The 15,257-nt window shown below is 43.4% G+C and overlaps 1 protein-coding gene across 1 annotated transcript in view; it reads right to left on the reverse strand.

The window, feature by feature from the left end:
- Positions 1 to 634: 634 nt before the first annotated feature.
- The window catches only part of LOC147725199 (uncharacterized), a 37,207-nt gene continuing 22,584 nt past the window's right edge, over positions 635 to 15,257 (reverse strand). Inside the window, exons 4-5 of the mRNA XM_086918196.1 lie at positions 7,001 to 7,147; positions 635 to 759 (exon numbers count right to left, since the gene is read on the reverse strand). Coding sequence (XP_086774322.1) covers positions 635 to 759; positions 7,001 to 7,147 — 272 coding nt within the window. The remainder of the gene's footprint in view (positions 760 to 7,000; positions 7,148 to 15,257) is intronic.

The raw sequence follows: 15,257 nt of genomic DNA on the forward strand, positions 1-15,257 counted from the left end.
CAAGAACATTCGCCAGTGCCTGATTATCAATATCGTGGTGGAAAGGAAGTTATAATCTAAAGGAGTCAGAAATTCAAAATCAGCCAGTGTTTGAGCATGCAGCTGTGTGTTAAACTCTTTGTGTATCACATCTTATCCCAGGGAGTTGATATGTAATCTGCATTTATATTTATTGGCAGGATATGCATTAAGAAAACCATCATAATTCAGGTGATATTATTTCAATTGGAGAGGTAAGAGTTGAATTCAGTTTCCTGCATGGTTACAAATTAAGTCAGCACTAGTATCCCATCAGAAGGAGCATCTTATCTGATCCCAAGCCAGTATTTTTGGGTGATTGCAGTGCCAGGGCTTTAGTCGCTCAATGCACCAAGGAGAGTATTCCCTCGGAGGCGCACAGGTGATATATATGGCTGAATATAAAGGCCGGTGGTACATCAACAACATGGTGGCATAAACAGTGCTATGCACAGGGCTTCCTTGTATTTAGTGTCCCAGGTAGGCTGACATGAGTTCTTCTGCTTCCTTCTTACGGTGTTCCTCTTCATGTCAGGTACTGGTAGAGCTTCAGGAATATTTCTACTGACTATTACTGAGGTGGCGTGGGCCGGCATCAGAGGTGTGAATAATAGTCTCACAGCTTCTTGGCAGGTACACACCATGATTCATCAATATAGAGTGGGGGCGCCACTTGGAAGGATAATTCACAATAATCTGGAGTAGCACATCCTTTCAGGCTATACAGTTGCAAAGATCCACCTGTGGAAAAAACACACAATAATCACATTTTAGCAATACTGCTGCATAAAAAAGTTCTCCATCTAGGAAATAAATCATGCCCATCCTGGTCCAAAGTTCCAAAGATCTCAGATTGGCCACTAATACACACACTGGTCATTCTAGAAAACTGTCACAGAAGGTTTATACATGTGTGTATGGTAGGAATTAAGAGCACTGCAGGGAATAGGGCACTGTCGGCCTGACGAATAGATAATAATTTCAACCAAACATTGTCAACAATAAATAGCAAACACCGTCCTTATTTTAGGGAGATTATCTAAGGAATCATTCTATTTGTTTAATGTTTTTTAAATCTTTGTTTGCCTTTTTTCTTTCAAACTTAATCTTGATCTCTTTATATGTTAATTCATCTGATTTCCAAAACCAAAGTATGCTCACTTGTTTTTGTGCAAAATGTTGTAATGATCTGTACCTCATTCATGAGAGAAAATACAACTCCTATATTTGTATATGTGTTTATGCTACCTCACCATGGTAATGAGCCTGTCAGTGTGAGTTCACAAAAAAAAATCATCCTTTTGGTTCATCATACTGCTATCCTCTAGGCTGCCTGTGTTTTAAAGTGAAAATACATATGAACCATCTTTCTTTCTGCGGGGGCACAGCAAGAACAACACACTCCTGAGGTCCCTGTGGCTCCAACATTAAATTTGGTGCAGACTTACTGGACTTTGCACACTAGAGAAGTCACACAGCCTTCCCTACATTTATGGAATCAACTGGGAGAACCCATCCTCTAAAACAGCTGAGAACACACACATGATGACAATGTAGGTATTGGTTATTTTCTTGGTATTGTTGCTGGCTGTCTGTTGAGTCAATGTCCCGTGGTGAATTACAGAACCTGCCATGGGGAGTATGCAGCTCGCTGGGCTCACAAAAGTGGACCACTGGTATTAGTAATGCCGTATAATCTCCATCTTGACCACCTGCCACTTACTATAGACTGTGGCTTCCCATTATTGTGAGAAGTATTGACACTGTGTGGTGTATCCCCTTGGACATCTAGTCACATCTGAAAGGTAGATATTGCCGGGTTAGAAATAATTATATTATTTTCCATCTACTTTTTTATCATCTCTTTCCCCAACAGGCAGGACAGCAAAAACTATTATGAAAAGCATCTCCCTGGATTTATATTGATTCGGAGGGACTCAGTTGCTCTACAGTTGTAGATTGTGTAGTAATTGCTCCACTCTGTGTGTCACCGGATGACTCAGAAAACAACATGGTCCCTTCTTCTACACTCAGCCGCCCCTGCTGACCCCCCCAAGTAGGAACATGCCTTGCGGACATCTGTTCATGCTTTGAGCCATATCACAGGCTCTGACAACTTTCTCAGCCACTGTGGCCCACCCCCCACCATTTTCTTGGGCATCTCTTCAAAAGACCCTCTCCACTACCTCAGTCCTGGTCTACAGGTTTGCCCCACACCTTCCAGAGAGAGTTGGACTGTTGGACCTTGGACACTATCACCAATGACTGGATCCCTTGCTCATGGAATTGATTCAGCTTAGCCCATTGTTGATCTCTTCCCTGCCTGACTTCTTTTATAGGCCAAACGCCTAGAGTGTCAGGACCCCAGATTATGCACCTTTACTTGTTAGTATTGGCCCAGACATTTCACAATTTCTTACAGTGGTGGCCTGCTGGGCAGCTACACTGTCTAACCCCACCTGAAATGGGCGGTGATTGCTATCTCTCAACTGGCTCACATCACTGTGCACCTGGGCCTTTCCTTCCGTGCATCTTTTACTGAATCCAGCTCCTAACACAATATTCCAATATAAATCCTCTCACTAGCTACTCTTCAAGGGTGTAGTAGGGGAGGGGGAAGAAGTTGACCTCTGCATCATGATCATCACTGGAAAAACCCCTAGACGCAATCCTCAAGAAACTTACCTCCTACAGATGTCTTTTATAGGCCAGAAGATAACAGATCTTATGAAGAAGTAAAGACCATATAGGACAGCATAAGATTTTTTCGAGTCAACGCAGATGACTGATTTGGGCACCTGGAACTGGACAACAATCCCACAAATATAAGTTGATCTTGAAGAATGGTCGCCCCACCTGCTATTATGGAAAACCAGAATGTCGAGAACGCAATGACACCAACACGTTCCTCTTGGATTTTATCCCAACTGGAAATTGAAAGGGCACATAATATTCATCTTATACTACTTATTCCTCTAATGTATGCTCCACCAGACTTCCTCTGCTGTTAGTCTGTTTTCGCCGTCATGCCCAAACCTCTTCTTATTATACAGTTTGCACATCACAGTGGACCTTTCATCAGAGACCAGCACTAAAAGCAAGGTGTTTCTAGACGTATGCCCGCACCTGGGATGTTGGTTTATGGAGTGACCACAATGTTGATGTTAATGTTGATGCTGATGTTAATGCTCCTCTTTGTGATAGTGTTTATGGTCATGGTTCTGGTGAAGTTGCTGTACTTGGTCATGTCTCTGTTGTTGCACTTGTTCTCCTACCTCGGGTTGGAAGCCCTCCTCCTTTTGCCCATCTTTTCAAATGGCTTATATACATCATCATACATTGACAGTTTCTCTTCTGTCATCGGTCTTGTTGGCCTGGAGTTGCAAATAAACTAATGTGCCAAGGCCCCCTTGGTACCCACTGTATCATTGTGTCTCCTCTCTCCCCCAGTCATGGCACACTGACTACACTTATCTCTTAAGCGCATGACAATCATGAGTACCCCATGCCATCGTATATCTCCCAGAGGGGTATCAAAACACAAGAAACAGTTACTGTAACACCACCTGAACATACATTTACTAATCATATCTCAACCACCGTTTTGTACTTTGTTCTGCATCCTTATTGGCTTAGCCTTCCTGTGGCAAATCCCCCTCATCTGCCTACCTCCCCCACATGCCTTTAGATAATGTTGGGGTTCAGGCTCTGCTTCACCTGCACCAATCAATCAATCAAACAAGCTTTTTTCGATTTCAGGTAATAAAATCATAAAAGCATATACATATAAAAACAAATTCATCTAAAAACATCTATATACAGCAGTCTGCCATATTATGATTATAGTTTCAGACATTACTTGCCATCATAAAATTCATGCTAACAAGCAACAAGTCACCGAAATTCAATAATTATTTACCATTCTGTTTTTCATCACATTCTTTAAAAACCCTGACATAGAACTAATACAATAGAAGCTATCCAACATCTGCAAGTAAATGAAGGCAAGCCGACATTGTCTCCATCCACTCCTTTTTAGTAAAGGTTTTAACCACCTCTGCCTCTCAATAAAATAAAATTTACAAAATAGCATCACATGAATCGTGCTTTGTTGCGATATGTTATCACACAGACAGTGGCATAATTTTCTTGACCAATCATTGATGTTTGGGTATGAAACTAGATGATGAAGAGTTCCAAAGCTGAATCTGGTCAGCAGATATCTTTTATATCTGCTCGATACGTATTGCAAATAAGGTTGGATGCTGCATGTAATTATAATCTGCTGATGGTTAATCATAGTTGGTTTGTTCAAGGCAAGGGCTAGCCTATTATCTTCTAAGTGTGCCATGATGATCCCTTTAAACTCTTTACGTTTGATAACCTGTAGGGATTCAGGCACATAAAAATATTCGGGGTGGCCGACGTCATACATAAAATCTTCAACATATTTTAACCATGGAATTTTACGGGTATTGTCTAGCTTCATAGCATCCCTCATTATTTCCCTATTTATGTAGCATTCTCCTTGGTCCAGATTCTGTGCCATAGGAGAACTGTCTGGGCCCTAATCAAGTCAGAAATGTACGTAACTCCCAGCTCAGAATGGCAGTTAAATACAGGTGCGCTGTTTGGGACGCTCAATAAAGACCTAAAAAAAGACCTCAAAAATGCATTTTCAGTACGCTGAATTGGGGTACAGTCTTGAAAGCCCCAAATTCTTGCCCCATAAAGGGCTATACTCACGCATTTAGCACGGTAAATCCTCAACATAATTTCCAAGGGCCTTTTCCCCAGTTTTTTAGAAAAATGAAAAAGGGCTGCTATAGACTAATGTATAAAAGGTTCCTTGACTAAACAGCTGATGCCCAGGAACCTGTCCACTCGAAAAGAACTCCCAAATAGTTAAATTAATTAGTAGTTCCAACTTCACTTCCCCCTGCCTGGAATTTTCTTTAAGTGTTCTTAATTGAACCGCAGGACATAATAAAACTTTTCTTGGTGTTTAATCTTATGCCAAGCCTATCTTTAAAGGAGGAGTAAAAGGAAAGAGCCCTCTGTAATCCAATTTGACTGCGGGCCATAAGGACCGCATCATTGACAAAAAGAATGGATACTATTAGAAGGCGGCAGGTCAGTGGCAAGTCAGGGCAGCGTTGAGACATTCAGGACGGCTGTGCATCCACAGGACCTCACAAAAAACTTTACTGTCCCTCCTTTCTCCTCATGTCCTTGTCCCTGCACATTCCCTTCCCCACCTCCTACTCATTAGTATTGTGACACCATCACAGCAGTCCACTACCAAAATGCACTTGCCTTCCTTCGTCCTTCTGTATACTTCACCAACTTAGTTTGCTAATGGCCACTACCATAGCCCACTACCCCCTTACTTTCATCACACTCAAAGTTAATGTGCTGCACTCATGTTAAACTGTAAAATATCTGAGCACTGACATTAGCCCTTTTCAGGAGACCCAGCTATCAGCAAGATAGGCATAGAAATTCATTGGACTGGTGGGACGAGTTCTCTAAAGCTGCAGGACATCAACCAGTCATGAACCTACGGTACTCAGTGGCACCATGCCCAGCTCCAAAAAATGTGGCTATTCTCATTCACAAATCCCTTCCATGTAATTTTCTAGAAAGCTGGTCAGATGATGAGAGTCAATATGTGTTTGCAAAGCTGTGGACTGACACTATGGTGTTCAGCGTGGGTTATGTCTATGCTCCTAAAACTGACATGTCCGCCATTCTCTCCCACCTCAACAGCCCCAGCACTGAACTCCGCAAATCCTATATCATATTGGGAGAGGATTTCTCTCCATAAGACTGGAGCAATTGGTGGACTTCTGGCAGTAGGAAATGAGCATTTGGCATATATAAAATGGCTTACTTAACTTGAGATCTGCTTGACACTCGCGACGGAGGAGCAAAGCTGACTGCTGTGGTTCGTGGGTGTTACTCTTAGGAAGGGGTAGCCATATCACTTAAATGCTTTCGCAGGTGAGTGCAGGTGTGTGCATCGTTTTTAACAGGCTAAAATTAGCCTGACAACCTGGTTGTTATACAGGGCAGCAGCAATCTGGATACTGAGATACACACATTCCAAGGGTCAGATTTATCAAACGTTGATGCAGCGGAACTCATCAAGACAACTTATAAAAATATAGTGAATACCTGCTCTCTCTCAGTGCAGTCTAGAGCAGGAGTAGTTACCCTTGCTTCATGGTGCAAGGGTGTCTGCAATGGAGACAGTATTGTTTTTGCGAATGAGGAAACACCTTTGAAGGTGTTATCCTCTTTGTAAGTGTGCTGAAGAATGCAGCACATGTGGTGCTGCATTCTTCACCAACGGAAAGCTGTAGACTTTTGAAGCATTCACTGGTTTACCAGACTTGGCAAATATGGGAATGCAACAAAATGCATGGGGGGATGCATGGTAACATTCATGCTCCACACAGGAAACGCCTTCCTAGGGCAGAGTAATGCAAGCCAGTGACTTGCATCCCCTCACATTACTGCGGATTTTCCAAGCAATGCAAGGTGGACCTGTGTTGCTTGGTGAATCTGACTTAAAGATTCCTTTGCCCTTGCAACACCATGCATAATGCAAGGGCAATGCAATCTAACTGTAAATTTAGCGCCAACTGTCTTAGATTCCGTGTGGCAAACACTGTGGTCGCTCTAAGTCTTAGTCTTGGGTTAGTTTGCATCTGACGCTGCACAAAACTCTATTTCTTTCTTGTCTAGGTTTGCATTTTACAAATACCACCTCATCAGGGAATGTTTGGTTAAAGGGACAAGATTTCTACTTTGAATTTGATGGAACTGAGCTCACTGAAGACAATCAGATGAATTCTATGACAAGAATTGAAAATTAATTAGCGTGAACAGCATTTAGTTTGAAAGAAAGGACCAGAAACTAAGAAGATTGGTACATTGGAAAAAATAACACATAATTATGAAAATCAGTTTATCTCACTAGGTCCAGGTGCTCTTCCGGAGTTGATGGTGCAAGTGTTCTGCTCCCCAGTGCACTGAACTTCTCCAGTCGGTGTGCAGCCTGAGGACTGGTCGGTAAAACACTCGTCACAGTTATAGCCATTCGGGGTGTCATCCACAGCAGGCACTGAAAATACACAGAACAGAAACTGAGAAGCCTTATGTCTTCTGAAATGGGGTGCTTAGTCATGGTTAAATGATCCCACCCTAGCAACAGTAGCAGTAAACACCACACTTTGTATGAAAATAACATAAATGTTATGTTCAACTCATTAGGCACAGTTGTATCACTTCATTTTTGCCCAGCATAGAAATTATTTTCCATTGACTGCTGTAGAATAGTGTGTATTTTGGTATCTACCTAGACCTGTACATTGTGTCACTCATTTACAAGGTGCCAACACTGTTGCAGCATATCTTTTCATGACTCTCTGGTGGCCCAGGCCTCCCAATCATATCTATGAGGTGTGGCTTTGCATTACCTTATCGATATAGAGTTAGGTAAGGCAGCTCAAAGCACTGCCTTGTCTTACTTTACATCAATGAGCCATGCATGTTGCTGTGGGTGTTCCCGCTCAATACCCATGGAATTTGACAATGCCCCTGGTGCAGCACCAAAAATGCTTTTCCAGAGTGTTTTCCACCCTTTCAACGTGTGCAGCCTTCTATAGCAAACATAGAATGAGTAAAAAGGCCTCTTGTGAAAGTTTTTGTGTAGGAAGGTGCCTCTTCCTGCATAAAAACTATCTTGCCAACAACTTCGCCATGCTTGTACCATGGTGCAAGGCTGCCTGTGTTGGTGCTCGATTACTAATAGTTCGCCAACACTAGCTGAAAGGAGTGGAATGTGCCATATTGTGTAAATACTGTGGATTCCTTCCCTTATGAATTGGCATAGGAAAGAGCAGCAGAATGACTTGCACCACTGTTCTATGACAATTCTTTGTAAATGAGGTCCTGTATCTCCCTGTCTGAGAGACTTGAGGCAACAATACAACTGCATATCAGCCGTGTTCCAGCATGCAGTGTACTCTTGGGGTTTAAGGGTACCCTTAGCGGAAAATGCTAAGATTAGGCTGCATGCCTTAGTGTATATGGTAGTAAATGTATAGAGGGGTCCCCGTGGGAGGGAAATTATTTCTGCACAAACAATAAAAAATTCAAAAAGAACTAAGATGGTACTCAAAGGACAAGGATGTTGTCATTTATTTAACAACAACATATTAAACAATTTAAAGCAATGTTTGTGATCATTTATAGATGAACACGAGAAATCGAAAGTTTGAAAGGGCCCCAAGGGGGGAAGGGGGGAGGGGGGTGCTCAAAGGTTGTGTAAAAGGTTGTAGAAATAGTACACAGATTTAAACATACTGTATATATACACAATCAACAAGGAATTGTAATTTATTCCAAAAGGCAAAACAGCCTACATCAATTAAGGCAAGTCTTGAGCAAGTTTATCAAAAAGAGTGGGGCATTCCACGGTCACGTGTACAAATCAATCAAGTACTGGAAGGGTGCCGGATGTCCCAAGGTAAAGAGATGTCGACGTTTCGACCCCTATTTCTAGGATCAATTTAGTCCTTTGCCGGGGTCTTCATCAGGACCATTGTGGTAGGGGAAGAAACGAGGAGGGGCCGTCCTATCTGAAAAGATGAAAACCCATGTCAGGGGATGGAGTGTCAATTAATAAGAAACCAAACAGTCTTAGTACTGTGCACCAAGGAGGTGACTTAGTTAAAAATAAAATGAGGCCATGGAGTCCGGGTCGTGGGACCTCTAGACAAGGGGACCAGAAGCTGGATATGCAATTAATCCATAAACACGCTTGTGAAATTAATTTGTCTAGTACAATACATCAGGGGCACATTAGCCAGGGATTAATGGTGTCCGCTCAGGATGGGGACCCATTAGCAGTACGTGTAGAGGTGCAAGGCTCAGATGAGCCCTAGATCGCATGTGGGCAATTAAATCAAATGGGGTTCCGATTGCGTTATTTTAGTGCAAGGGCACGGCAACTAAATAAGGAAAACTGTGAGCAATTACCTGCGGTGGAAAAAACCACACTCTGGAAAATTCAAATGTGTGGGCTGCCTGTTTCCAATAATTATACTGCTGGGCACATCTAAATAAAACCGTGAATTTCGCTCAAGTTAGAGTAACCACAAAGGGAACTTATTGGTTAAACCAGTGCGTAAAAAAGGGAGGGGTTTACCTCAGTAAATTGAGCTGCACTGTAGCAGGAAGGCTTAGGCGCTGTGCTATATTCAATTAACTGTAAATGAAAAAATGAAAGTATATATAGACACAGTATTTAAGACATAGGCGCAACGCGGAAGTCTGACTCCACAGTCACGTATGTCCGTACCTTAATCGGGTCCGTGCAGAGCCTAACGGACTGGGGAGCTGAATGATGTTTTTTTCAGATCGGCGCTGTGTAATCACCATCGGAACCTGAAATAATCATTAACGCTCGTAAGTTACTCGGTATTGTATCCTCCGTCAGTCAGGAAAAGCGGGACCAAAGGGTTCTCCACTTACTCTCAAAACAGGGAGCGGGTCAGCAGAGCGTCTTGCTGCAATCCTGTCCACCACTAAGCGAAGCAGCTGGGCTTCTCGCGTTGAAACACTAACTCCGCAAACCACTACGCGGAGTTTGGGGGCGGGGCTAGCGGTGTGACGTGGGTCGAAAGAGGTAATAGAGGAAAGACTCAGGTGTGATCGGAACACTCAGTGTCTTATGAGTGGAAGACAGCCCTTTTGCAAAGGATTAACATATTGTGAGTCACACATATAATTAAAGAAATCATGAGCGAATAAAGATAAAATTACCCAATTAGAATGGGAGATTATCAGAGAATTAGGACTCGTGCACAACCCATGCAAGGGAGTGAAGGCGAGTAGTCACCAGGATCATTCCATTCAGAAGTGGTCAAATAAGTAAGAATAAATGGGAAAAAAACAAGATCACATTATAAGAGCACTCCATGTTAACACTCGCCATTTGGGTGAATAAAGATGAAATTACACATTTAGAATGGGAAATTATCAGAGAATTGGGACTCGCACACAGCCCATGCAAGGGAGTGAAAGCGAGTTCTATTTAGAAGGTGTAGGAGTTAGTGAGAAGAAATAAGATCACATTCAATGAACACTCCATGTTAGCACTTGATATGCTATATACCCTTTTAGGAAATAACTCGTGCACCAGTCTCGCAGGATAGTGTAAACGAGTTACATGCGTATATTAAATATGGGGATATCTGAATGGGGATATCTGGGAAAGTATCAGTATGGCTTATATGTGGCAATGAGTTGGTTATTCATCTCAGGGCGGCCAGCTGTGCAAAGCTGCCGTCCTGTTCATTTAGGCCATTTTTGATGGAGTCCAGGAGGGACATCCATTTGCATTCTCGTACATTTAGCACCACAGCTAGGTTTCCGCCTCTTCTCCCTAAGGATACTTTCTCGATTACAAGCCACCGTAGATCTTTCACGGTGTGTCCAGCGGTCTGCCAATGGTCTACCAGGGGGGCGCCTGGAACCTTGCAACGCAATCTGCTGCAATCTAAAAGTCTGGTAAGCTCCCACCTGTGATAGGCCACTTTAGATGCGGGACCTGTATCGCCTGCGAGACAACTATCCAGACCAAGACCTTCACCCATGGACAACAGACTTTTAGATTAAAACATCACACTAACTGTAACACCGAAAGTGTGATTTATATAATAATATGCCCATGTAGTAAAGTATATGTGGGGCAAACTCAGCAGAAAATTAAATCTCGGATCTCTGCACATTGCAGCAGATTGCGTTGCAAGGTTCCAGGCGCCCCCCTGGTAGACCATTGGCAGACCGCTGGACACACCGTGAAAGATCTACGGTGGCTTGTAATCGAGAAAGTATCCTTAGGGAGAAGAGGCGGAAACCTAGCTGTGGTGCTAAATGTACGAGAATGCAAATGGATGTCCCTCCTGGACTCCATCAAAAATGGCCTAAATGAACAGGACGGCAGCTTTGCACAGCTGACCGCCCTGAGATGAATAACCAACTCATTGCCACATATAAGCCATACTGATACTTTCCCAGATATCCCCATTCAGATATCCCCATATTTAATATACGCATGTAACTCGTTTACACTATCCTGCGAGACTGGTGCACGAGTTATTTCCTAAAAGGGTATATAGCATATCAAGTGCTAACATGGAGTGTTCATTGAATGTGATCTTATTTCTTCTCACTAACTCCTACACCTTCTAAATAGAACTCGCTTTCACTCCCTTGCATGGGCTGTGTGCGTCCCAATTCTCTGATAATTTCCCATTCTAAATGTGTAATTTCATCTTTATTCACCCAAATGGCGAGTGTTAACATGGAGTGCTCTTATAATGTGATCTTGTTTTTTTCCCATTTATTCTTACTTATTTGACCACTTCTGAATGGAATGATCCTGGTGACTACTCGCCTTCACTCCCTTGCATGGGTTGTGCACGAGTCCTAATTCTCTGATAATCTCCCATTCTAATTGGGTAATTTTATCTTTATTCGCTCATGATTTCTTTAATTATATGTGTGACTCACAATATGTTAATCCTTTGCAAAAGGGCTGTCTTCCACTCATAAGCCACTGAGTGTTCCGATCACACCTGAGTCTTTCCTCTATTACCTCTTTCGACCCACGTCACACCGCTAGCCCCGCCCCCAAACTCCGCGTAGTGGTTTGCGGAGTTAGTGTTTCAACGCGAGAAGCCCAGCTGCTTCGCTTAGTGGTGGACAGGATTGCAGCAAGACGCTCTGCTGACCCGCTCCCTGTTTTGAGAGTAAGTGGAGAACCCTTTGGTCCCGCTTTTCCTGACTGACGGAGGATACAATACCGAGTAACTTACGAGCGTTAATGATTATTTCAGGTTCCGATGGTGATTACACAGCGCCGATCTGAAAAAACCATCATTCAGCTCCCCAGTCCGTTAGGCTCTGCACGGACCCGATTAAGGTACGGACATACGTGACTGTGGAGTCAGACTTCCGCGTTGCGCCTATGTCTTAAATACTGTGTCTATATATACTTTCATTTTTTCATTTACAGTTAATTGAATATAGCACAGCGCCTAAGCCTTCCTGCTACAGTGCAGCTCAATTTACTGAGGTAAACCCCTCCCTTTTTTACGCACTGGTTTAACCAATAAGTTCCCTTTGTGGTTACTCTAACTTAAGCGAAATTCACGGTTTTATTTAGATGTGCCCAGCAGTATAATTATTGGAAACAGGCAGCCCACACATTTGAATTTTCCAGAGTGTGGTTTTTTCCACCGCAGGTAATTGCTCACAGTTTTCCTTATTTAGTTGCCGTGCCCTTGCACTAAAATAACGCAATCGGAACCCCATTTGATTTAATTGCCCACATGCGATCTAGGGCTCATCTGAGCCTTGCACCTCTACACGTACTGCTAATGGGTCCCCATCCTGAGCGGACACCATTAATCCCTGGCTAATGTGCCCCTGATGTATTGTACTAGACAAATTAATTTCACAAGCGTGTTTATGGATTAATTGCATATCCAGCTTCTGGTCCCCTTGTCTAGAGGTCCCACGACCCGGACTCCATGGCCTCATTTTATTTTTAACTAAGTCACCTCCTTGGTGCACAGTACTAAGACTGTTTGGTTTCTTATTAATTGACACTCCATCCCCTGACATGGGTTTTCATCTTTTCAGATAGGACGGCCCCTCCTCGTTTCTTCCCCTACCACAATGGTCCTGATGAAGACCCCGGCAAAGGACTAAATTGATCCTAGAAATAGGGGTTGAAACGTCGACATCTCTTTACCTTGGGACATCCGGCACCCTTCCAGTACTTGATTGATTTGTACACGTGACCGTGGAATGCCCCATTCTTTTTGATAAACTTGCTCAAGACTTGCCTTAATTGATGTAGGCTGTTTTGCCTTTTGGAATAAATTACAATTCCTTGTTGATTGTGTATATGTACAGTATGTTTAAATCTGTGTACTATTTCTACAACCTTTTACACAACCTTTGAGCACCCCCCTCCCCCCTTCCCCCCTTGGGGCCCTTTCAAACTTTCGATTTCTCGTGTTCATCTATAAATGATCACAAAGATTGCTTTAAATTGTTTAATATGTTGTTGTTAAATAAATGACAACATCCTTGTCCTTTGAGTACCATCTTAGTTCTTTTTGAATTTTTTATTGTTTGTGCAGAAATAATTTCCCTCCCACGGGGACCCCTCCATACATTTACTACTTGATGCCCAGGTCCCCGTGACTGCTTGGGTTCTACCCCCCTTCATAATGTTAGTGTATATGGTGGCTCTAAACTCTACTGCATGATTCTTGGTTTTAAATATTGACTTAGTACTTTGAAAAAGAGCTTTCACAATTTTACCATTGTTTGGGAAAATGACTATGAAGATGTACTGCTGACCTTGAGTTTGAATCTCAGCTATTTATTGCCCACACATTACACAGAGTTCACATGTTGGAGGCGCTTCCTTCATTCCATCTCGCATTTTGCATTTTTTTCCATCCCTGGAAGAGGGAGGCTCACTCTGAGATGCCATCTTTGTGCTGCAGCACTCTCATGGATGGTAGGCACCAGTATTTAATGGGCCTACCACTGAGGATGAGCAGCAGATGTTTGCAGAGGGTGCACCGCTAGTGTGCCAAAAGCATGTCAAAAGCAAGCCCATCTGCACTCGACCACCCCCGGAATGCAACCAGCACCAGCCAAGCTGCCCGATCTCCCCCAGGTATCTTTATGCCTTCTGACATTCTCAAAGGACTTAAGATGGCAAGGAAATGTAATTGTGATTTGGTACCACATAAAATCAAAGGCACACTGATGTGTCTTAAATATAGACCAAACTGAGAATTTTTCAGACTAGCTGTTTGATACCTGCCTGCTCTCTTTGTAAACATGACCAAGACATCAATGAGATGATAACTGACTTAGTTACAATTTGATTATCTATTAATTACTGTGACATGGTTTAAGGAATGGTGTAACCCTAACATCACATTAGTTATTCATCCCACTTACCTGATAGAAATGAAACATTGTGTGTCTTTGCAATATATAATTTTTCACCTCTCTTCTCTGAAAGGACCAGAAAGCTTGGGTTTGTGTTACAAAACTAATGGATCCTTCTATTTTGCAGGAGGTCTTATCTACTGACCCGATGGCCCCAGTTAAGAATTCCTGGAAACATTAGGTGGTGCGATGCCACTTTATGCTCCGGTATATAAATTGTACTCTTCTGGACAATTTTAATCTCAATTTAGGATGCTGCATCAATCCTGGAGTAAGGTTCTCTAAAAGAGAACACCAGCGGAGGGGAAAGATGGCGGCCGGTCTGTGAGTCCGGTCGGGAGCTCCGTGCTGACCTCCTAAAACTATGGCGCGTTTCAACTTACAGACCTGAGAAAAATGTAAGCAGTTTCAGCCTCATCCTTCAGAAAACTATCGGCGCATTGACGAATTGAAAACTTGCCTAAAAAAACGCACCCAAACCGCTAACTGCTAACATGCCTGTTTGACTTTAAACTCAGCAGCAACTATTTCCGCACTCGGACTCGGATGATTTGGACTCTAGTCAGCCTCACCACGTCTCATCACGTCTAAAACGCATCTTACATCTCGGATTTCTCTCTCCTTCCTCCTTCCCTCAGCTCTCTCGGATATGATTATTGGGACCGGGGGTAGCCGAGCAGAGACGCTGTTTTCTTTACCTGTCTCGCGTGTGAGCCGGGCACCGCTGCTGCAGCCGAGCTCGTGTGTTCCAGTCTCTCCTGAGGCGGTGGGAGGCGGCCTCTGAGGCTACAAAAAACTGCCGGAGGGCTGCAAGGAGAATCACCGTCTTCTTCCGGGGCAAGGGAGGTGGAGGCAGCACACCCTATGCTAATGCTGCTGGTTTCTGCAAGAGTCCCGGGCTTGGATGCGCAGTAGTAAGGCTTGGTCAGACTGCAGTGGGGCGCGACTTGGAGCTTCCTGTGAATTCATTCCTGATTGCAGACACGGAGGGGAAGGACACAGAGACCTCTTCTTCACAACATATGATCTGGGTAAGCGAGGGGGGGATTCTGAAGGCGGGGTGCAGCGCAAAAAGTCCCGATAAGGCACAGACAGCAAACAGCAAATGTGAAAGTGAGAGCGTTGAAAAGATACATAGGTGGGATTGCTCTTCTGATATTGGTACCGGGGCGCCCCCCTGTGCT

This window comes from Lissotriton vulgaris, chromosome 4_1 (genome assembly GCF_964263255.1).
Source record: "Lissotriton vulgaris chromosome 4_1, aLisVul1.2, whole genome shotgun sequence".
NCBI lineage: Eukaryota > Metazoa > Chordata > Amphibia > Caudata > Salamandridae > Lissotriton > Lissotriton vulgaris.